Genomic DNA, 25,598 nt, shown 5'->3' on the forward strand with positions numbered 1-25,598 from the left:
TAAGCAAAGAAATAAGCATTGATTAAGTCCCTACATGTGCCTCACTGCTTAGCACTTTATAAATATTATTACATTTGATCTTCACAATAATCTTGGAGAGCTAGGTTCTAATACTATCCTCACTTTATAGATGAAGAAATTTAGGTAGACAGAGGGTAAATGACTTGCCCAGGGTCACACAGCTAAACGATCTGTTATTTGAATTTAAATCTTCTTGATTATAGCCCCAGTGCTCTCTGTCAATAATAAAAGCCTGTGATGAATCACAAAATCTCATATTTGACAAGGATCTAAGTCCATAGAGTTCTATACCTGACCAGGAGTCTCTTCTATAGCTTCAACATTTTTTCAATCAATTAGTTATTAGTTATTAGTTATTTATTAAACACAATATGTGAAAGAATTCTGGGAAGATGGAGGAGTGAGTTGGAAAATTCCAAGCTCTCAAGATTTTCTTCCCAAAGAAGTTAAAAAAACCTCAAGGTGAACACACAGTGGCAGAAATAAGCAAAAGTTGGGGCAAAACAAAGGTCCTCCTGGGACAATCAGAGAAGATCTAAAGAAAGATCCCAGACAAGGTTTGGGAGTGAAGTGCAAATACCTCCAGGTTAGCTCTCTGAAACAATAAGAAGTAAATTCTAGGAGCAGCCACTTTGGGAGGTAACTTTTGTCTCAGCCCCGTGGAGGCCAACTTCTCCCTGTCAGTATGAGGAGCAGGAGTCTGAGCAGGGGGAGAGAAAAAAAACCTCTGCTAAGAGACATCAGGCCCAATTGTGCAGGTGAAAGAGGGAACCAACACAATCCCATGAGTGCAGGAACAGTGGTAGAGAAATGCTGCTGGATGTGGACACTTAGAGGAAAACTGAGTTTTTGGTCCTGGTTCTAGGCCAGATGGAAGAACTGATGATTATAGCCGATGGAGGAGAGATCTCAGGGAGTAAGATTATTTCCAGGGGACATCTGGGTGGTGCAGTAGATAGAGCACCAGCCCTGGAGTCAGGAGGACCTGAGTTCAAACCTGGTCTCAGATGTTTAATAATTACCTAGCTGTGTAACCTTAACCCCACTGCCTTGCAAAAACAGAGAGAGAAAGAGAGAGAGAGAGAGAGAGAGAGAGAGAGAGAGAGAGAGAGAGAGAGAGAGAGAGAGAGAGAATTACACAAGACCTAGTAGCAGTTACTTCAAAAGATTGCTTGCTGGTCTTGGAACACTGAGTGATAGAGCAAAAGAGCTGGAGTTTCATTCAAAAAACTCCAGCAAAGTTAAGCATAATCTTGAATGTTAAAAAAAATTCAGTGAATTGTCAGACTTTCAGAATTTTGCTGCAAAAAGATCTGAACTTAATAGAAAATATGACATATAAAAACTAAGAGAAATATAAAGACTACAAGGGACTCAATAAGAACAATTGTTTGCTATTTTAACCTGGAAATGCAATCATGTGTCTAAGATTGTTATTAATAATGGAAAGATTGGTGTAGAAATGAGTAGGATGGGATTCTTAAAAGTAAAAAAATGAGGTGTGAAAAGAAGAATTGATACAGAGGAATGATGAGGCAGGAAGTTTTGGAATGAGTTAAAAAGAATGGGTTATCTCATCAGGAATAGGTTTAAAAAGAAATTTTATACATATATATACATATATATACATATATATTATTTACACATATTATATATTTAAAAGACTTTTATATATATATATTTCTATATATGGGTGTGTATATTTGGGTATGTATAGTGAATATATTTCTATGTATGTCTGTATAGATAAGTATATGTAGCTATATCTATATCTATCCATCTATGTATGTGTGTTTATAGCTATCCTAGAGGAAGGGAAAATAAAGTAAACAGTACATAGAAGAGAACAGGAGAAAATCTACGAAGGATAGATAATTTTGAGCACAATGTGTAGTATGTATTATAAAATGTTCTCGAAATGGAAATTTATTGCTTTACATTTTGAATTCTCTCATGTTTTGCTATACATACGATGATATATTTTTAATTTTGTATTTAAATTTAAAATACATTTAAAAAACAATAATATGGCAGGTGCTGTACTACATACAAAAATTCCAAACAACCTGACCTCAAGGTGCTTACATTTTTTAAGGGGAAACAATATACAAATAATATAAAATATATACAGTGTAGAAGGAAATTAACCCTAAAAAGAGGAAGAATTAAATGACTGGGGAAAGCAGGAAAAGTCCTTGAAAAAGATTGGATTTGAACTAAGTCTTGAAGGAAGTCTGGAAAAATAAAAGAAAGAACACTTCAGGCAAGGAGGAGTCAGTATAGTCACTGAAATAGGAGGTAAAGGTCATGTTTGGAAAACAAGTAGACAAGTACCAATGCATCAAAGAGTGCTAAGGGGGCAACATATGAAAAAAATGTGAAGGAAGGAAAGGAACATATTGTGAAGGGTACTAAATGCCAAAGGACTTTATATTTGGTGTTGGAAATAACAAGGGAGACAGTAAAAATTGTTGGGCAGGGTAATTGGCATGATGAGACCTATTCCTCTGGAAATCACTTTGGTAGTTAAGAGGAGTATAGAATGGAATGAGAATATCTTGACAAGGTTTTGGTTAGGATGTTGGTTGTATGAATCGAGAGAAGGTAGAAATGACAAAATCTGACAATAGATTGGATATATGGGATGAATGAGAATGAGAAATCAAGCATAACATTGATGTTGCAAACTTGGGTGACTAGGAATATGGTGGCACCTTCAATAATAGTGAGGAAATTTGGAAGAAGGATAGATCTCGGGGGAAAGTATAATTAGTTCTATTTTGGGCAGGTTAAGTTTGAGATGCCTGTGAGGCATCTAGTTTGAAATGTCTAATTGGTCATTAGAGAGACTGGGGCTAGGCTAGAGATGCAGATCTTCATATCATCACTATAGCAAAGATAATTGAATTCCTGAGAGAGGCTGAAGTTACTAAATGGACAACTAGGTTGTACAGTGGATAGAGCATTGAGCTTGAAATCAGGAAGACTCGTATTCATGAATTCAAATATGGCCTCAGATCCTTACTATCTGTGAGACCCTTTGAAAATCACTTAATGCCATATGCCTCAGTTTCCCCATATATAAAATTATCTGGAGAAGGAAATGGCAAAGCACTTCGGTATCTTTGCCAAGAAAACCCCAAAAGGAGTCCTCCAGAATTGGACACAAGTGAAAAATTACTTTTAAAACTATAACAATAACAATATGAATGTGTATTTATGTATTAAAGGTAATGTATGGTTGGTTGGTTGTTGTCCTTTGTGCTCAAAGACCAAAATGACTAGTGTATGACTGTGGCTGATCAGACCATTACAAGTTCAGAAGATTCTCCCAAAAGTTAGGCACAAATTTCAAATAGAAGTGATTTAGTTTCCTGACATGCTTGTAGGCTGTCCAGGTTTCACTGGCACACAATGTAATCAGCACAACAGCATTGTAGACTCTACTCTCACACTTTCCTCTAGAGTCTTCCGAACACTGAATTACGTGTCAATTCATCATCTATGTGTGCATCCCTGGATACACTCACATGCTAAAGCAAGTGAACTTATCTAAGTTATTCAAAATTTCATGAGTGAATAGGGAAAGAGGAAAAAGAAAAAAAAGGGAAAGAGAATATAGCCATAGGTTTTACCTTTAGATTATGAATGATGACTTAGTAAAGGAGAGAAAGGAATGTTCAGGCAGATAGAAAACCAAGATAGAACATGTCTTGAAAAACCTATGAAGGTGAAGGTGATCAATGTATCAACACTGCAAAGGTGACAAGAAAGATGAGGATTGAGTAAAGGCTGTCAAATTTGGTAATTAAGAGATATACCAACTCTATGGGTTGTTCATTCAACAACATATCACCATCTGGACAATAGAGATTCTTCATTCACTTCTGTGTATATGGTTTTTTCTCCTATGGAAAGTAAAATAAAACTCTTTTGAATGATAATATATTTCAATGAAAAATTTTCAGTGTTCTAGGGAATAGTGAAATCAGCATAATGATCCTTAGAAACAGGAGCACCTAAATGTCTGTAGTTTCTTTAGTTTCTTTGGTATTCTGAGCTGAACATCGTTCATGGAAACAACACTTTTGGCAAGCATACATCTCACTGAATAGTATTAATTTGGAGTCAATGAACAAAGTTATCTCTCTTATAACTTTTAAGGAATTTTGAATGATTTTAACATATTCATAGGAGATGCCTTATAGGAGAAGGGACTTTAGAAAGGTATTTTTCCTGATTAAATTATTTTTATAGAAGTCAATAAGCAACAAGCATAGTTAAGATTTTCTATTCTTTGCAAGTTGATAGTATAGACTTGTAGTCTAATGTAAGGAATCATTTAGAAAAGTCTACTAGTTTCTTCTCATGTCCTTGGTAAGGATGTCTTTGCTACATGTGCAGATTTATTCTTATGAATGGGAAAATATGATATGGGCCCTTGCTAACAATTTTTCAATTCCTTCATTAAACTCATTTTAATACCTACATGAAACCTTAATCAGTCCTTTACAATTGCTATCATCTTTTCTCCTTAACTACCTTTAATTTAACGATTTTTCTTTCATTCTCTTTACATTTATTTTGCATATATATATATATATATATATATATATATATATTCCTATATGCCATTGCTGTCTTTCCTGATAGAAGAAATTTAAACTCCTTGAAAATCCTATTCCTCCATTACTTTTAATAAATGCTTTTTTTTAATTAATTTATTAATTGCTTCTGTAATAGGCCCATGATTTTTTCCAAAAAATCTGTGGCATCATTTCCTCTTGCTTCACGATGCACTTTCTTTGCTCCATCTCTAAGACATATGTGATATTATGTAGTGTATATATGTGTATGTATCTTCATTTATGTCTTATTGTCTTATCCTCCATTTAAAGGCTAGCCCTTATTAAGTCAAATCCCAGATTTTTTTCTAGGGTTGGTTTCACTTCCAGCTCTAGGAATAATATTCTGGGCATTGTAGAGAATGATTAAATGTTGGCTGAATGAAAGAGAGAATGACCAAAACTCTTATACTGCATATTAACATCTCTGGGTTATGTACCCTGTTAGAATGTAAGCTTCCTGAGGGGAAAAATTGTTTTTTAGTTCCTTTTATTGCTTGTCATATACAGTGTTTGCAGGTAACCACTCAGTAAGGATTAAACTTTATTTTTATTTTAAGCAATTCATTTTAATAAATAAATTGTACATCAAACTCAAACTCTTAATTCTTTTCCAGTGTTATTAAGGTGGATGCCTACTTTTATATAGTTGTGCTTAGTTGTGCTATTACATTATTCTTTTCACTTAACACTACTTCTTATACATAATTTATACATATTGATGCTGGCAACATATTTAAAATCCAATATAGCTATATCTTATTCCATTGGCAGAATGATATAGTGTGCTCATTAAAGTTTTGGATTTGGAATCAGAAGAACTGGATCAAACTCCAATATTTTGCTGTAAGGTATTCTCAATGTCCCACTTCCTTGGTCAGATCATAGACCATTGTTCTCATCTCCAATCACCCTTGCTATGTCATTTTCAATAATTGTCATTACTAATGCTATCTCTTTGAATGGGAGGGAAAGATAGAATAACCTATACCTTTCCCCTACAAACCTATCAGTAAGAAGCATTCCTCCACAAATCTTTGAATTTAGGGAATGATTTTCCAACATGGGGTTCAGACTTAGCAAGATGGCTTTTAATTCACAAAGGGAACTTAAATTTCTCTTGCTCCAAATTGTTTTCTTGACAGCAGAGATCCCAGTTTAAATGGGCATTTCCCTGGGCTGATGTAGTAGTCCCGGCAACCTAAAGGGATTCTTCTCTTTTCCTCTTCTCTCCTTTTATCACTTTTCCTTTTTTTCCTCTCATCTTCTCTCTTTTCCTTCAAGTCTGACCAAGCAGTGGAGATTTGATCTTATTTTCATGTTTTCTCTTTGTCTCTGTTAGAGCATTCCATGTTAATATATATGAACAAGTATGTTCATTGACAATCCTGTTCACCAAGAATAATTGTGTACTACAAATTCCTAGGACTATTATTCAAGATTCTATTTTTATTATATAGAAGTCACTATTGATAATGATTTTCGGCTAATCACTCCCTCAATAGTCCATGTGCTTAGTAATTCATCATACACTATAGTGCTCATCCCTGAGCTAAGAATTTCTTTATAGTCCATTTTCAGTCAACTCCATCCCTTAAATTAATACCTTTTACTCTAAAGTACAACTGTGCATGGGTCAGGTAAAGTTGGTGAAGTAGATAAAATGCCATACTTGGAATTAGGAAGATGAGTTCAAATCCTGCCTTAGGCACTTACTAACTGTGAGATCCTAGGGAAGTCACTTTACCTCAGTTTATTCATCTATAAAATGAAGATAATGTTGTGAGAAGCAAATGGGATGATTAAATAAAAAAGAACTTTTCAAAACCTAAAATTCTATAAAAAAATATTAGCTATTAATCTAGGAATCCCCATATCCCAATAGGATTTAATCTCAACAGCTAACAAGATCTGAGATTTTCCCTTCTACTAATAGTTGTGCTAAGAATTTACTTATTTGTATGTGAATGTAGACAAGTCATTTCACCAGTCTGTGACTGAGTTTCTTTAACTGAAAAAGGGGTTAATAAAATTTACTAGAATGATCTTAGGTGATGAGTATGAAATGTATAATGTACCTTAGAAAGGAAAGCTAGGAATATCACTCTCAGGACTCAGTGATCTCTAAAGTTCCTACCAGCTCCAATATTTTATGGTTCCAAAATCCTCTGATGATACTTAGATCTCTTTTCATTTTCATAAGCATGAAATGTTTCCTGAATGAGCCATGAATTAATTTAACTAGGATTAACAGAATCTTTTTTTTTCCATGTGCAAAGGTAAACCCCAGTCTGCTTTCAGTGCTTCTAAATACATGAGATGGGGTTTGTATTGAGGAGGCTTTTATTTTGTAAAGAAAATATAACCCTTCCTAGTGCTGGCTGCAGCTGCAGTGACTAACATTCCCCAAAGTGAAACCAGGGAAATGTAGCTGTTTTTCTGTATCAGTATCAAAAGATTGAGAAAATGTCCTCTAAGTAATCACAAATAACAGTTGTTTCAGAACGTGTGCATTGTCTCTATTGCAGGGGCTCCCTGTGGAATTTTAAGCAAAGCAGAAAACACCATAATTATACAGTACACCTTCAGATTGATGTTGAAATTTATGGAGAAACTGCCAGTAAAAACTCACTTACTCTCCCCCTGAACCCTGCCCTGGGTAAACTGAATCAGACTTGAGGAACAAAACCAGCCCTGTGCCCACCTGCCAATCAGACTGCTCACCTTCTGGCCCTTTGTGAATTGGGAAGCAGAGTCAGCCAAGAGGAGGTGGGGAAGAATAAAAACCAAATTCTGGAGAGGCCTCATAAGGACAAGGTCATGTGGTTGTTGTTGCCAACCAACTTCAGAAGTGCCAGTATTGCAGAGAGGAAAATTGACTTTGCCTGTCCAGTGGCAGGATCTGTCCCCAGGCTAGGGGGAGACAGCACTCAGCCTGTATATGTGTTCCCAAAAGCAAGTGGTTGTTCAATAGGAAGGAAGAGAGGAGGGGCAAGAGAGCATTTATTAAAACACGAGGGTTTAATGGAGGACAGCAAGGACTGCTTTTCCTACTCATTTTAGGTTAAGAAAGTTCAGGATGTAGCATGTCAAGGAATTGGAAAGGTTCTTATTTCACACTTAAGCAAACCAAGAGAAAGTGCTCTAACAATTAGGCTCAGAAGTCCCTGAGGACAATTCCAGAGAGCTAGAGAAGAACCATGCTCAGAAAGAACTAACTAATCATCAGAGAAGGCTCCAGAAAGGCTGATGCATTTATGGGCAAACTCTGGCTTTCCTTTAAATTATCCATTTCTCATAAATTCCATCCACTTGTGTCTATGCTTGTCCCTCCTTGATCCCACCCCCAGCTCCCTTACATCCCTAGGCATAGGATTCTAGAACCCAGAACTGGAAGACATCTTAGAGAACATTTAGTTCAGGGGTGGAACCCATGTCTAGATTTCAGAGGATCCAGGAATGGATGGAAAAAAAAATTGCCATTTATTTTCACTAACCTTTGATTTCTTTTGTCACTTAATGAATTAAAAAAAACTATTTGGAAAAGAGGGTCCCTGGATTTCACTAGCCTTCCAAAGGCAGTTATGATATAAGAAGGGTTAAAAACTTCTAAATAATCTTAACTCTTCATTTTACAGAGGAAAGTATTGAGGCACAGAGAAATAATTTCTCTAAGTCAAATGAGTAATACTCAGCAAAGACAAGGTTTTAGACAGTATTATGTGTCTAATGGAGCGATCACCTCTCTCTTACAACAAGTAATAGGAAGAGTAGATGGATCACATGAATTTTCTTTAAAAAAAAGGCAGACATGGAAGGGTACAGGGTAATTCAGTCATGACTCCGCACATTTCAGTACCTGACCCTTTACCTTTAATTCATATCAGGGTTCAGTTCTTGCCTAAGCCACTCATGACCTCAACATAATTACCTAGATTATATTCTATTTGGTGCTTGCTGTCTTCATGATATGGCAATCACATCAGACCACCAGTTGAAGTCATTTCCCCATCTTTCCATTTCTTGCCATTCTTGCAATAGCCATCAGAGTTTTGAACTCAGATGTCTGCCCTTGCATGATCTATCCTAGGGATGATGAGAACAAGTTAGCAAAAGTTATGTAATCCTAAAATAAGACTTAGAAATTAGTTGATAATGACATCATAGTTCTAGAAGTGAAAGGAACTTCATAAACCACCTATTCCAATCCCCCCGTTTTTACAGATGAGGAAACTGAATCCTACCCAAAGAGTTAAATGATTTGTCCAAGGTAATCAGGTAGAATCAGAGATGAGAGTTAAAACCAGATATTCTGACTCCAGAAGTACCACTGTTCCATATTTTATGGCTGAACATTTTAACATCTTATTCTGAAAGGTTTGTGCATTTAGAATAAAAAGTGACCATAGATAAACATTTACAAATAATTATGGATTTAGATTTAGATATAGATTATATAACTACAGACTATTTCAATAAGAATGCTTTTGTGTAAATTCTTAAAGCCAAGGAGTTACTATGCAATTCAGTTACCTACTGGGCTATCAATCACTCTCTAGTTTCAACTTTTTCCATCTTAAATTCTCTCCTCTTTATTACTACCCTCTTGAAGTTACTTAAAAGTCTCCTAACCAGTCTACTCACCTTTATATCCTCCTAGCTCTAGTCAACAGTCTTTTAATAGTCAAAAGCTAATCTTCCTCTTTACTCAGAGCTGACTGGATCGTTTTCCTACTCAAAAATGTTTCAATTGCTCTGTTTCTTGCCAAATAAAATTTAAATTACTTAATCTTATATTTAGTCATACTTCATGAGAGTTTTCTTTAGATGTACTATGCCAGTAAAATTAGACAACTTATCATTCTTTAGTTATATTATATTTTTATCTTACATAATAGAACTTCATTCCCCTCCCCATCTCAACTCTGCTTACTGACATTATCCCAGTTCAGATACCATCAAATTCATGAAGTCTGTCCTGCTATTCCTAGTCAGTACTTATCCTTGTCCTCTGTCATTCCTTACAAAGGGTTAAACTTAATGTACTTTCCTATCTGTCTTGTAGTAATTTGCTTATATCACCTCATCTGGGCTACTCCTTCCCACTCAGCACTCACGAAAGTGCAGATGGACCACTAAGGGAAAGATTTCTCTCAGGTTATCCCTTTGAGATAATCCTTCTAATTCCTGATTCATGAACACTCAGCCAGTAGACATATTTAGATTTTAAGCATAGGCATTTATGGACTAAGATTGCAAAGTAATAACAGTAACCATAAACATCTCCCCATGTACCTGTGGCATACTTTCCCAGATCTATCCAATGTCCATGGAAAGAATGTGCTAAAACTAAGCACAGTAGGACTGAAATACATGCATAGGATACATATGTACATAAAGTACATATAAGGTAACTCACAACTCCTGATTTTTTAGGGGCTGGAAGTCCTTTCTCTCTTCATAGTCTCCTCTCACAGCTCTCCCTTGGATGTGAATTCTCTGTACAGCTGTTTACTTAGTTGGATCCACAGGGTCTATTGCTCATCTTTGCTGCCATTCCTCACTTACTTTCTTCTTCAGCTGAGTATCTTACATATTTACTCCAGTTTGGAATGTGTCTCTGCTCCTTCAATAATACTTGTAATTCTCTAGAACCAACGAACTCTAGAACTGTTATTTGCTATAGCCAATGAAGAGGAGTATAAAGAAATCCCCTCCTGGCTCCCACCCTACAAAAGTCATCTCCCCAAAGTCCTCCCAAACATGTATTTCCTCCAAATGAACTACTTCCATAGGCCTTAACTATTTAAATTCCTGAAAAGGTCTTTTCTAATTTTTGCTCACTTAATGTGGTTTCTCTGGTTTAACTCCATCAGAGAAAATTGTTCATACATCATAAAATGATTGTGAATATTCAGGATGATGACTTACATAATCCTTATAATTAGTTTAACAACTCATAATAACTTTTCCCTTTAGGGGGAGGGAGCAGGGTTTGGTCAAAGACCAATACTCCTACAAGCATTATTTGTTGCAACCTTCTTCTAAATTGGGCAAGACCTATGTCTTTTTTCATCTCTGAATCTTCTCGAAATCTAGAATGGTACTTGTACATAGTGATCACTAAATATGTTGCTGAAATTGAAGGCATATTTTCATTCCAAAATTGAATTTTTTTTCATTGACTTCTGGATCCAACATCTTTCCTATTTCTTGGATCCCTTTCATCTCACTACTCAAGCTGAGCATAGGAAAGGTAAAACAAAACAAAACAATATTTTTTAAATATCATCTTAAGCTGAACTTTAGGGAGATTAAAACTCTGATTTAATTTTTTAAAAAATCAGTCAAATATAAATGCATTTTTAGATTATCCATGATGTTGTTTCAGTCCATTAGTGTGGAAAAACAAGAATTCCTTGTAATTCAACTCATTTCTTAACATTCAGATGTCAGAAAGTCACTCTTGTATCGCTGGAATTATTTTCATTCTTTGGCAAATCTGGATTGAAGAAGGAAAATAAAATGAAATCTACAATTAAATCCTCTTTACTAGAAATGCAATATGTACGTATGCTGAAGATTAAAAATAATTTACAGGCAAAGTACTTCAAGTTAACTCCCAATAAAATAATAGATTACAAGAGACTGAATAAAATTGTGCTTATAGGAGATGGAGACTGGATATTTAAAAATTGTATGATTCCTTCTCAGTTAAACCCTCTTTCCTTTTCTACTTCAACTTTACCTATTAAGCTAGGCCATCAAGTTCATGAAGTTTTTCCTGACTTTCCCAGTCAATAACAATCCTTCCTCCTTCAGTCCCCCAATTCTGAGACCTGCCTTTAAAATGGTATGAAAAAGATCAACTGATATAATAAGATCCTAGATTTATATCTAAAAGGGATCTCAGAGATCCAATGTCCTCCTGTTACAAATAAGGAAACTATGACCCATAGATATTGACACTTACTCAAGGTCCCACAGAAAGAAACTTAAATATTGGATAGCACACAGAGCTTGGAATTAAGAAAACCTGGGTTTGAATCTCACCTCTTAAACTTAAAAGTTCTGGCTTTGAAGTTTGATTATAGTAACTAAATTCTTGATTTGTTCCTTGTGACTGTATACATCTTATACCCTATTGCTCCACCTTACAGAGCCTCCATCTTGCCCATCCCCATGTTTGAGTTTCTTGCCTGGTTTATGTATTACCACAATAAAGGAAGCATGGGGTAGGCAGGAAGCAGTTGCTGCATACAGCCCTAAATAAGGCATCAGCATTTCTTTTATCTCTGAGATATCTTGTATGTAGCTTATAGTGTAGATTTCTGTGCTAATGTTAGCCCAGTCCTTATTCTCTGGCTCTGCAGATGAACATTTTGAAAAGAAAGAAAGTCAATTAAGACCTCTGAAGGTAAAATAATATAACTGAAGGGTTTTTTTTAGGTTTTTGCAAGGCAGACGGGGTTAAGTGGCTTGCCCAAGGCCACACAGCTAGGTAATTATTAAGTGTCTGAGACCGGATTTGAACACAGGTACTCCTGACACCAAGGCTGGTGCTTTATCCACTAGGCCACCTAGTCACCCCTTATAACTGAAGATTGATACTCTGAGCAGTTCTGCAGTTAGACTGAGTGGCTTCTGTTTTATTTCTGAGTTTAAGTTCCCTTGTTTTGGGTCTCTAGGTCAAGTTTTTCCTTGTTGGACTGTATCTAAAAAGTTCTTAAGCACAGCAGATAAAATAACAACCCTGTAAGTGGTATATGTATCCTTAATAACAGCATCTGAGCCATCTCTCCTTCCCTCTGGCATGCCTGAGTCTATGTGTCTGATGCAATGGAACTTTTCTGGTACATCATCATTCTTGGTATTCCAGCATCTCTTAGACTGAGATCTTCCTCTCTACTTCTTTCTTTCAAGGAGTAGAGTCTTGCCTTCTGAACACCAGTTTCCATGACTGGACCTTGAATTTCCCATTGCCTGACTTCTCTAATATAAACCACCTGCCTCTCTGGAACTCTGCCTACGCCCACTGCCAGATCATCTGATGCTATTTGTTAATGGGATTTTTCCTGCTATTGAGCATCTCTGATTTTATTTGCTTGCCTGTCAGACTCCTTCCTATGGTTAACTGCTGGAATTTTTTCCTGAAGCAAAATGGGTTTGTCTAACATTAAAGTTATAATTAGTCATTGAGTGAATTAATGAATGTACTAATAGAATCTGGGTCATCCTACCAATGACTGAGTCCTTCTTATGACACCAAACCCTACTGGACAAGTTCATTAAATAGTTATCAAAACCAAAAGTCAGTGCTTTTATGTTAAATACACATACTTAAACCTGAAAGACTCTCCAAGTAATTTTCTAAACAATATTAGTAGGATCATGCACCACAAACCCTTAAAAGATATTTCTCACTGACCTCCCTTTTAAAATCCCTTAAAGTGTTATCTTCCTCCTTTTGAATCTAGGCTTCTTGAGGACAGGGACTGTTTATGTATTTTTTAAATATCTCCAGTACTAAGCATAATAATTAGTACTTTCTAAGTGCTAAATAAATGCTTATTTCCTGCTCATCATCTACTGTCTCCCTGCCTTTGTACTGGCTAGTCTTCAAATCTAGTTTGTTTTCCCTGTGAATTTCCACCTCTTTGTTTATTTAACTCCCTTTAAGACTCAACCCAAGGCTCATCTTCTGCATGAAGCAGGCTATTAGTGCCTCCCCATCTGAGATTTCCATCTATTTTGTATATAACATATAGCCACCTAGTAATATACATGGCCCCTTCATTAAAACTTGCCTTCCTTAAGGGAAAGCATTAGCATCTTTACCCTTCTTTGCATTCCCTTAACTCTAGTGCCTAGCAAGTAGAATATACTTAACTGATATTGTTGACTGACTGACTTGTCTATAGTTAATACAACTACAAAGTTTTAGAGTCAAGGTTTGAACACAGGTCTCTCTGATCATTATTAATTAAATATGGCGATTCAAAAAAAATCACTGAATTTGATCAGATAAAGTTAGACACTTTATCCACCTACTTTTTGATGCTCAGGTTTATATTTATAGAGAATAAAATACGTATCCTGGAATATTACAGTCTGGAATTCTATGAACAGAGGCAGCTAAATGGCTCAGTGGAAAAAGCACCAGCTCTGGAGTCAGGAGGAACTGAGTTCAAATGTGACCTCAGACATTTAATAATTACCTAACAATGTGACCTTGGGCAAGTCATTTAATCCCATTGCCTTAAATATTTTTTTAAAAAAAGAAATTCTATGAACATTTCCATATATCTCTTATATTGATACTTCAAAGATTTATAATGTTATAATACATGTCATTTAGTGGAGCAAATGCTTCAGTAACATTTTGGCTAGAATTCTGACTCAGACATTTACTATATAACCTAGGACAAGTCTCATAATCTCTCTGTGCCTCAGTATTGTCATGTATGAAATGAGGGAATTGGATTCAATGACTTCTAAAGTCCTTTTCCTCTTGAGAGCAATAATTCCATGACTTTATGTTCCCAGACTAGGTTTTCTTTTAGAATTGTTATTGTAAAAGAAAAATAATTATCGCCCTGTGGTCAACTGGATGGTGAGTCTCATTGAATTTAGGCTGGTCCTTGAAAACATAAACAGTCTATCATCAGACTCATTCTCTAAACTTTTCCAGGTTGGTAGAGCCTTCCAGAACTTGTAGTCTACTGGCATAGCCTTCTGAAAATCATGAAAGTCACGAGTACAGAGAAATGTTAGAGAAATGCCAGAAAAAAATACCAAATATAACAAAAATAAATTCACTACATTAGAAGAATAACAATGTGCTTGTTGTTTAATAATCTCTAAAACCTAGACCTTATAACTTAGGATATTAGTAAAATCACACAGCATACAAGATCACAAGTTTTTAAGCACTTCTTACTTTAAGCATTTCTTAATATGCTATATGCACCCCTTCCAGTGCTAAGGATACAAAGAAGATTCAGTAGCCGTCCCTGCCCCCAAATACCCAAACCAGATATTGTCAAGCCTTTGGTCAGATGTTAAATCTTTCTGTCTCTGATCAAGGCCTCTTTGATGGGATTTTATGAGATTTAGAAAGCAGACTTACAGCGTTCTTGGATCATAATTGCAAACCTAGCTATTTGGGAGGGAACTTGAATCATGTCTCATTGCTACTCATGACCCAGTCTAAATAAGTCTTAAATTTGCTCTCCTTTAGATGAACTCAGGTTGAACTAGATGAAAAGATTTATGCACCACTTACCATGCTTGGTCACTAGTTTTGAAAGAACTGGCAGGGCTGAGGATCAGTGACTTGACAAGATCTTGGGTGAGAAAAAGAGATTATTTGACAAGTATGATTATGATCCCAATCTTATTACAGCAAGATCAGACCAGCTCTAAAAAACAGAGATACTTACAAATTATGATGAACATCAGTGAAAATGTCAAAAGGGCTGTGAATAATCCTCCCACAGAGTATCTTTAAAAACAACAAAAAAAATTTCTCATATTTAGCAAGAAAATGGGATGATTTCCCACTGGACACAAAACATTCCTCTAGCATCTGGTGATAAACTTTTAAAGAGATAACCTATCATGAGATGATTAACAAAGCATTAATTTAACGCTCATATAAACAATTAAGATTAAATTATTCATTCATAAGATACAGGGTATAGTCGATAGCAATGCAAGTCTGAAATTAGGTAGATCTGAGTTCTAACCTTGTCTCAAATATTTACAAATATTGTGTGATCCTGGACAAGTCACTTTATCTCTTTCAGTCTCAGTTTCCTCTTCTTTGTTTCCTCTAAGGTCCTTTCTAATTCTAAATCTCTAATCCTATTAAAGGACTAGATTTTAGAACATATTAAGAAACTATAAAAAACAGCTAGATAATGAAATAGATAGAGTGCTGGGGGATTCAGGAAGACCTGAGTTCAAAAACCTGCCTCAGATATTCACTAGCCATGTAACTTTGGACAAGTCACTTAATCTCTGTTTGCCTTAGTTTTTTCATCTGTAAACTGTAACATCTGTAACATCTACCTCCTAGGATCATTGTGGGGATAAAAATAAAATAAAATAATATTCTTAAAGCACTTTATAAATTCTAAAATAATTATTAAGACATAAAACAAATTAAAAATATGCTTAGAAAGGAGTTAAAAATTAATTGTGACTCAATGGAAATCTCTAAAGGATCTACTTAATAAAAAAGATAAAAAGTAAGTAATTATTGTTTTATCAGTTTAACTCATACTTCCTATAATTTACATTTTCTTAATTGGTTAGAAGAGACAATGAGAAAACAATTCAATTTTGGATTGAAAATATTCCTGTATAATCTTCAACTTCAATATTTATAAAGTGATTACTATTTATGAAGCATAATTCTAAATATTAGATAAAATTCAAACATAAAATAAGACATAGATCTTGCCCAGACTAATAGAAGGATTCAACAAATATGTAAGAGAATAGGTTTTTGACCAATACCTGTTCTCTCCCCCAAAAGGACAAGTTGTTACAGATTGTTAAACTTTAAGAATTATGTACATCATTGTCCTCTCTCTTTTCTAATCACTTTATGATATGTGAACAGTTTTCTCTGATGGAATTAAACCAGAGAACCTCTTTAAGTGAGCCCTTTGCAGGGCTTTAAATAGCCAAACCCTCACTGTTGCATGTAGTTGGAAAAATAAATAAATAAAATAATAAAATAATAAATAAATGACTAAGCCCTAAGAATAGTGGCTAGTATTTGATTCTCTTTGAAATAATATTTTTATCATTAATTTATTTTGTATGTTACACACTCATTTCAAAAATTGAGACCTTGTAAGTCAATATAAAAAAGTTAAGATATTTGAAACCCATTGACTAATGAACCATTATGAAGTTATTAAATTTATAAGAGATCCTTAAGATTATATGATCCACAGGTCACATGATCCCCCAAAGGCTCACAAGTAATTAGGAAATAATCAACAAAATAAATATACAATAAAAGACAGATAGTTATATTTTAAAACTAAATCAACATATAACCTATAAAGATTCTTAAATACAGTCTAATGGCTTCTAGTTCTATCATAATTTGACACTTCTGATCTAGTCCAATAGTCTAATTTATGAAGTCAGTAATAGAAAACAGGCTAAATGACTTACCCAAATTCATCCACGTAACAAAAAGCAGAGCTAACTTGTTCTTTTATCTTCATTTTACAGATAAGAAAATTGTGTCTTAGATATGAAAGTGACTTAACCAGTGTCACACAGCTAAAATAAGTGTCTGAAGTGAGATTTGAACCCAGAGTGTACTGACTCTCAGTACATTGCTCTAAACTTGAAAACACTCAGGGGTAGTCCTTTTTTCAATGGATCTCATATATACATAAAAGTCTTGGGGGGGTATATCTCACACTTATCAGATTGACCAATATGACCAGAAAGGACAATGTTCAATGTTGGAAGGGATGTGGGAAATCTGGGACACTAAGTTGGAGTTGTGAACTCATCCAACCTTTCTGGAAAGCAATTTGGAATTATACCCAAAGGGCAGTAAAAATGTGCATACCCTTTGATCCAGCAATACCAGTACTGGGTCTATATCCTGAAATGATCATGAAAAAGGGTAAAAATATCACTTATACAAAACTATTCATAGCAGCCCTGTTTGTGGTAGTAAAGAACTGGAAATCAAGTGAATGTCCATCAATTGGGGAATGACTGTACAAATTGTGGTATATGTAAGTTATGGAACACTATTGTTCTATTAGAAATCAGGAGGGATGGGATTTCAGAGAAGCCTGGAAATACTTGAATGATTGATGCTGAGTGAGATGAACAGAACCAGAAGAACAATGTACACCATAAAAGCAATATGGAGGTGATGGTCAACCTTAATGGACCTGTTCATTCCATCAGTACAATAATCAGGGACAATTTTAGAGTACCTGAGATGAAGAATACCATCTCTATCCAGAGATAGAATTGTGGAGTTTAAACAAAGACCAAAGTCTATTACCTTCAACTTTTCTACATAATTACAACTACATAATTTTGCTATCTCTAATATCTTATTTCTCCTCAAGGATATGATTTTTCTCTCTCAACACATTCAATTTTGATCAGTGTTTAGCATGGAAACAATGTAAAGATAATCAGATTGCCTTCTGTTGGGGTGGGGAGTGGGAAGGGAGAATAGGGGAAAAGTTGTAAAATTCAAAACCTTGTAAAAAATGATAGGTAGAAACTACTATTTGTATATAATTGGAAAACAAATAAAATATTAATTTTAAAAAGTCTTGGGAGTATTAAATGTTCATTAAATTCATTCATTCCTTTCACAAGTGTTTATTGAGAAACTAATATTCACCATTTGTAATATGGTGAGTACTAAAGAGTTACAAAAATATGGTCTCTGCCCACCTTCATGCAACTCAAACTTGATATATGAGTTCATGTATAAATGATGAATGCAGACAATACATGGAATAGGAATCCAGTAAATGAAATCAACATGATCTAGCATAGTTCACAAAAACTTAGAAGGAAAGAAATACTTGAGTTGAATCCTGAAGAATAGGTGGGATTTGGAAGAGCAAGGGAAAAAATATTCCAAACAGAGATAACAGCATGAAAAAGAGATCTTAGAAATGAAAATGATTATATTTAGAAAAACAGAGACTTGACCTAGATTTTGGGTTTGTTCTATTGTTGTTGCTCATCCTTCTTTAGGGAAGAGTACCATGAAATTGGGAAGACAACGTCAAGACTTACAAGTTAATTGGATTTAAGTGAATCAAAGTTATGTGTCACTCTTTCCTCCTGAGTCATTCGAGTCCAGTGACAAGATAGAAATCAGGATGACTGGAGATGGCCCTGGATGCATTGGGAAACCTTGGCCTTTTAAATCTAAGGTCTTTCTCAGTTTGTCTGAGGCAACACCTTTTTGGTGATTAAGTCTATGTAAATATTTTACAGGGCTAAGAAAAAATAGTAACAAAATTCATCTGGAGCAACAAAACATCAAGAACATCAAGGGAATTGAAGGGAAAAATGCATAGGAAGATGGCCTGGCCATATCAGATCTAAAACTAATCTATGAAGCAGCAGTCATAAAAACTGCCTGATATTGGCTAAAAATAGAATAACCAATGGATTAGGATAGATACAAAAGTAGATACCATAGTAAATAGTTATCTCTTGTTTGACAAACCCAAAGATATTAGCTTCTGGGATAAAAACTTATTATTTGACAGAAAAATGCTGGGAAAACTGAAAGACAGTATGGCAAAAATTAGGCAAAGATCCACATCTCATACCCTATATCAAAATAAGATCAAAATGGGTACAGGATTTAGACATAAAGGGTGATACCCCGGACCAATTAACAGATCAAGAAATACTTTATCTGTCAGATCTATGGAAAGGGAAGAAATTTATAGCAAACAAAAATTAGAATACAATATAAATTATAAACTGGATGATTTGGACTATATTAAATTAAAAAGTTTTGCACTAGTAAAACCAATGCTACCAAGATTAGAAAGAAAACAGAAAGCTGGAAAATAATTTTCACAGGTAGGGGTTCTGATAAAAGTCTCATTTCTAAAATATTAGAGAATTCAATCAAATTTAAAGCTTATAAATTATACTCCAATTGATAAATGGTCAAAGGATATTAATAGGAAGGTTTCAAATGAAGAAATTAAAGATATATATAATTATATGAAAAAATACTCCAAATAATTATTGATAAGAGAAATGCAAATTAAAATAACCATGAGGTACTACTTCACACCTATCAGATTGTTTAAGATGAAAAATAGGGAAGATGATCCACATTGGAGAGCCTGTGGGAGGAATCCAATATTGCATTTTTGATAGAGTTGTGAACTAACCCATCTATTCTGGAGAGCAATATGAAACTATACCCAAAGAACAAGAAAACTGATCATATACCTTGGCCCAGAAATACCAATACTAGGCCTATATCCAAAAGAAATCATACAAATGGGAAAATTCCTACATGTTTCAAAATATTTGTAGTGTCAAAGCATTGGAAATTGAGGGGATGCCCATCAATTGGGAAATGACTGAACAAGTTATGGTATTTGAATGTTATGGAGTACCATTGTTCTTTAAGAAACCATGAATGATCAGAATCTAGAGAAGTATGGAAAGAATTACAAGAATTGATGCTGCATGAAGGGAGCAGAACCAAGAGAATATTGTACATAGTGACAACAACACTCTGAATTGATCAACTATAATGGATGCATCTTCTCACAGCACTTCAGTGAGTTAGGTCAACCCTAGAAAACCTGTTATAGACAAAGCCACCCACATCTAGATGAAAAAAAAAAACTAAAAAAACCCCACAGAATCTGAATGAATACAATGTTCACTTTTTTATAACTTTGTTTATATTTTTCCTTCCTATCTCATGACTTTCTTTCTTTGTCCTTTGTCCTAATTACTCATACATAAAATGACTAATATGTAAATATGTTAAACACAAATGAACATGTATAACTTTTACTAGACTGTTCACTGCTGAGGGGAGAGGGTGAAAAAGGAGGATTGTAAGTTATAAATATGCAATTGTATAAATGTTGAGAAACTTTCCTAATATGTAATTGGAAAAAATAAAATAAAGTATCAATCAAAAAAAGGACTATGTAAGAAGTCAGAGACAAAAAATGACCTTTTTTACCTCCTCAAGAAAAAAATAAATCTGGTAGGGGAAGACACTCTAGGTTTCTGTCCAAAACAAAAACAATTATTAGTTACATTCACTCTGAGAGATCAGAACCCAAACAATGACTAAGTTAGGCTTGGATTGGGACCAATTGTTGACCAATCTGTGAGAGTCAGTGATTAAGTTTAAGGTATGGTCCTTAAAGAAAGAAATCTTACCTGTAAAACCCAAGATATCTTGCTTGGTTTCAGAGATCAAAATTTATATTTCATTGGTCAAAAAAGAGTTTTGGAAAATAAGAAAATTGTAAAGGATGAGATCAAATTTTAAAAGACCTTGAATACCAGGATTTTCATTTTATTTAATCTGTACTGGGGAGCCAAGATGATGCTTTCCTCTTGGTTTGTGTTATTTAATGGAAGATGAGTTTGAGAATCCAGTGTGAATGGAATTACTTGACTGGGGACCTGCCTAATCCCTTACATTCAAATTTGCAAGAGAACATTGTTATTATAGAAGTGATCAGCACCCTGTTTAGGAGATGTGAACTTGAATCCTGTAAACTGAGCCAGTTACTGACTATCACTGACACAGCCTTTTCAAGCCCTAATACCTTCCATCCCTCAATGATACATACACCAGAGTCCCACAAATGATATGGAGAGCTGGACAAAGCAAAGCAATGGTACCAGTTAGTTGATAAGGCTCTGAAAAAGTAGATCAGAAACTGGTCAGGTTTCAGTCATAGACTGTATCACTGAGCCACCCTCATTCTTCCTGCTCAACTATTCAGTTCAAAGAAGGAATTAACTTTCTTCATGCTAAACAGGAGAAGAGAAGAGAATCAAGACATGAGAATATATTGTGAAACCACAAAAACAATATAGAGGAGATAGTCTTTTTTTTATTTCCTACCTTCAAATCACTGGGAGAAGGTTTATTGTTGAACTATATAGCACCATGGTTAGGGGTAGTAAATTTGAGAAGTATGAACTGAGTCAGCATTACAGGAAAAGACAGTCCTAAAGGGCTCATAGATGAAGGGCTTTGTGTCCCTGTTATGCATAATTGCAAAAGGTCTCAGATATTTAAGCTGGAGAGTTGCTTACTACCAGTGCCAATAGATTTAATTAGGACAGGTCAATTTTTATACCTTTAAGGAATATAAATCTATATACTCTATAAAATATATACTCTATTTACTCTAGGTAAGGGAAAGATGCCACTTTATCATCCATGTTTCCCAGGGCAGCTAGAATCAGGTGGGTGGGGAATCAAGGAGGCCAGTAGCAGGCCTGGACTCAGGAAGATAAGTTCAAATCCAATCTCAGACATTTACTAGCTGTATGGAGAACCACTTTAATCTAATTGTCTCAGTTTCCTGGACTGCAAAAATGAGGATAATAAGAGTACTTCCTTTGCAGGATTGCTGTGAGGACCAAATGAGAAAAGATATGTAAAGGCCTTGGTACTTTATGGTAGATAACATTTAAATGCTTATCCCCTTCCTTTCCTAAGGGGGATTTCCTGAATTGGATGTGCTTTGCACTGCTTCCAGAGTGTGCTAAGTGGAAAGGAAATAGGTAGGGGAGAAAGAGAATGTGTGTTTTTGATAGACCTTCTCTGAACAAATGGTGTCTTGCGATGGTCTAAATATTATTCTAATTGATAAAGGGTCAATGTTCTAGTAAGTAAATACAATGAGAAGGTCTTTTAGAAGCAGCTTTAATCTGGATATGCCTATTCTAAGATTCTATCTCATCACCCAGAATGTTTTAAGAGTCTAGATGAACCCCAGCAAGATGAACTTAACCCTAAAAGTTGAATATTTAAGTGGCTTTATCACTGTTTCATATAAATCCCATCTTCAACAGGAGACCTTTCCTGATGCCCCTTAATTCTAGTGTCTTCTCTGTTGAATATTTCTAATTTTCCTATGTCTTGTTAGGTTGTTGTTATTGTTCAATTGTTTCAGTTGTGTCCAACTTATTTGGAGTTTTCTTGGCAAAGAGATCAAAGTAGTTCTCCATTTCCTTCTCCAGATCATTTTAGAAGTGAGTAAAAGGGATTTGCTCAGGGTCACATAGCTAGTAAGTGTCTAGGGCTAGACTGAATTTGGGTCTTCTTAAGTGTTCTAATTAGCACTCAACTAGCTGTTAACTGTCTCCTCTATTAGACTCTTAAATTCCTTGAGATTAGGCACTTTTTTCTTTAGCATTTTTTTGTGTCCCCAGGATTTAGAACAGTGTCCAGTACATAGTGAGTACCTAATACATGTTAAGTGACTGGCTGACTGAATCTAATTTATAAAATCAAATTATTCTTTAGGAAATAAAGGATCTTGCCTACACAGACAACATACCAATCCTGTATCAGTAGCCTCAAGTTTGTATATATAGAATACACAATATGATGTCATCAGAAATTGGGAAGATAGTTTGGGAGGGAGCACTTAATCCCGAAATTTCCTGCCTTCTAATTAAAAATTATAATTCTGAAATAACCCTCATTATGCTAAAAGAGAATAAAGACAACCAACAACATTTTCTCTAGTGTTGGTTCTTATAGGTATTACCTTCAAGGTCCAGACAGCCAGACCCACTGCTCCTTCTCCATAGACCTCAGTAGCAACAGTTGGAAGACAGGGGTGTTTTTTCCCCTCTTCCTTTCCAGTGCATCAGCCTCAAAATAATTCACTGTACTTCTCTACTGAACAGCACTATAGCTTGGTTGACATATTAGAACCACGGACAGCACCTTCACAATTTCTGTTTTTAAGGTTTATGGAGCAGAGAAGTTAAATAATAGCCACTGGGAGTTTTCTATAATTAAGGAACTTGCCAAGAAAGTGACTGAAAGCTCCAAGTGTACTAAGATGATGATATCGAGCCTGCAAACAAATTATCCTCAGTCTGTAGATATAATACTCTTTCAGCAGAATTCCAAAACATCATCACAATCTATGAACAGCCCACCAAACCTAATAAGGAAGCTCTACTCTTTACTGATTACAATAAACCAAAGAATTTACCAAACTAGCAATAGAGTTCCTCCAGAGCAATGATTCTGGGAATATCAAATACTAGTGGAGTTTCTGATACATTTTTCTAAGAAACTCTGTCTTTGTAATGCCTGAATTGTCAGTTGCAACTGACAATGGGCAAGAACAGATGGCTAAAGTAGCACCTCAAGATTCATTATTTAAACATCACAGATTAATCATTTATCAAATACCAACAAAATTAAAATTGGAATTACCTTGTACATGCTGAAATGACTAAACATGTTGCAAACATGATTACTGGGAAAAGGACCTCTTGAAATGTACTGGACTCTAATTGGGAAAGAAAAAAAAAGAATTGAGTATTGCTTATTAGTCTTAAAGTTATTAAAATAAATGATTAAAATTATAATTTAATATTGATTAAATAATAATAAATATTTATTATTTAAAGTATTGACCTATACTATTTCTTCTCCCAATCTTAAACCTTCTTTGGAAATATTATTTGCAAATATCTCATCTGTAACCTGAACACATTCTGTGCTTTGTCCTTTCTGCATCTTTATTCACATTCTTTCCTATGCAAGAAATGCAGTCTCACTTCCCCTTTTCCTACTAAAGTCATCCTTGAAATTTTAATCTCAAATGAAATGCAGTTTCCTCCCTCAGGTTTACCTTGACATTCTTGGTTAGTAATTATCTTCCCCTTCAACCCTCACATGGTACTTTATTCTTCATCTCTCTCTAATGCAAACATCATGAAACAATACTTCAGAGAAGCTCAAAGTTTTAGATTTGGAAGGGACCTCTGAGTCTTGCCTAGACCTTGTGCAGGAAGAATCCCCACTATAGTATACAGAATTTTGTTAATGCCTCTTGGTGAATTGGAATTTGTTGAATTAACACACATAAAATTATTAATCTTATAGGTATAATCTTTTGCTTTGAGAGCACTGTATTATAAGCTAGTCCTCTGTAACATGGCAAAATATATGATTTTCATTGAGGAGTTCATAACATTTTGTTTTTTAAAAACACAGCTTCTGTTTTGAAGAATTTCACTGAATGTCAATAAATCAACTTTATGCTCCACAACATTTTTTTAGGTGTTTTGCAAGGCAAATGGGGTTAAGTGGCTTGCCCAAGGCCACACAGCTAGGTAATTATTAAGTGTCTGAGACCGGATTTGAACCCAGGTACTCCTGACTCCAAGGCTGGTGCTTTATCCACTACGCCACCTAGCCGCCCCCACAACATTTTTAATTCAAATAAGTTCAAAGAACTTTAGAAATATCAATTTACTCACCATAAACATCCCTAGTGACCAGAGTTCTTAACAAAGGAACTGTTGAAATAGTTATGAATTACATAAAAATAAAATAACAAATGGTACTTGTTGTTCAACCTTCTTAGTCATATTTGATCCTTCATGACCCCATTTGAGATTTTCTTGGCAAAGATAATGCTAAAGATCCTTTCCCACTGGATCTAGTGAATCCATTTTGTTAGGTAATCAGAGGTTAAGGGATTTGCTAAATACACTTACATATTTAATAAATGACTGAGGCTGATCTTCCTGACTCCAGGGCTCTATCCACTGAACCATAGGCTGCCCCATCAAATGGTACAATGCTTTTCAAATGCTTTTATGTGAATATAGCCCTGACAGAATTTATGAGGCAAGATGGCATGAGGTGCCTTTTAAAAACTGATTCTTTTCATTGGTAGGAGGAAACATCAAGGTATAAGAAGAAAGATTGTCATGAGAATATCTATAATGATGGACACTTAAGTGCCCATTTTTGTATAGGTTTGGAAATAAAAGACTCATCTTCAAGAATTCAAATCTAACCTCAGGCACCTACAAAATACATAACTTAGCAAGTCACTTAACCCTGTTTCCTCAGTTCCTCATCTGTAAAGTGAGCTAGGAAATGACAGTGAAGAAGGAAATAGCAAATCACTTCAGTATCTTTGCCAAGAAAATTCCAAATGGTGTCACAGAGAGTTGGACAAGATTCATGAATGACTTAACATCCATAATAATATTATATAAGGACCAGAATGCAACCTAGATTCATATTATCCTTATTTTACAATTGAGGAAAATAGGCCCAAATAGAGGAAGTCATTTGCTTGAAGAAATAGATATGAGGAAGTGTAGCAAAATTGATCAGGAAAGTGCCAGTACAGAATATTTTCTTTTGAATGGCAT

The 25,598-nt window shown here is 35.0% G+C and overlaps 1 protein-coding gene across 4 annotated transcripts in view; it reads right to left on the reverse strand.

Annotated features, from left to right (window-relative positions):
- Positions 1-2,038: 2,038 nt before the first annotated feature.
- Positions 2,039-25,598, reverse strand: part of TMEM71 (transmembrane protein 71) — a 54,482-nt gene continuing 30,922 nt past the window's right edge. For 3 of the 4 annotated variants that reach the window (XM_074202450.1, XM_074202453.1, XM_074202451.1), the window contains 4 exons: positions 23,638-23,713; positions 15,089-15,150; positions 14,932-14,992; positions 2,039-11,148 (listed from right to left, as the gene is read on the reverse strand). In XM_074202450.1, coding sequence (XP_074058551.1) covers position 11,148; positions 14,932-14,992; positions 15,089-15,150; positions 23,638-23,713 — 200 coding nt within the window. In that variant the 3' untranslated portion in view covers positions 2,039-11,147. The remainder of the gene's footprint in view (positions 11,149-14,931; positions 14,993-15,088; positions 15,151-23,637; positions 23,714-25,598) is intronic. The other variant, XM_074202452.1, reaches the window with a different exon arrangement.

This window comes from Macrotis lagotis, chromosome X (assembly GCF_037893015.1).
Source record: "Macrotis lagotis isolate mMagLag1 chromosome X, bilby.v1.9.chrom.fasta, whole genome shotgun sequence".
Classification (NCBI taxonomy): Eukaryota; Metazoa; Chordata; class Mammalia; order Peramelemorphia; family Peramelidae; genus Macrotis; species Macrotis lagotis.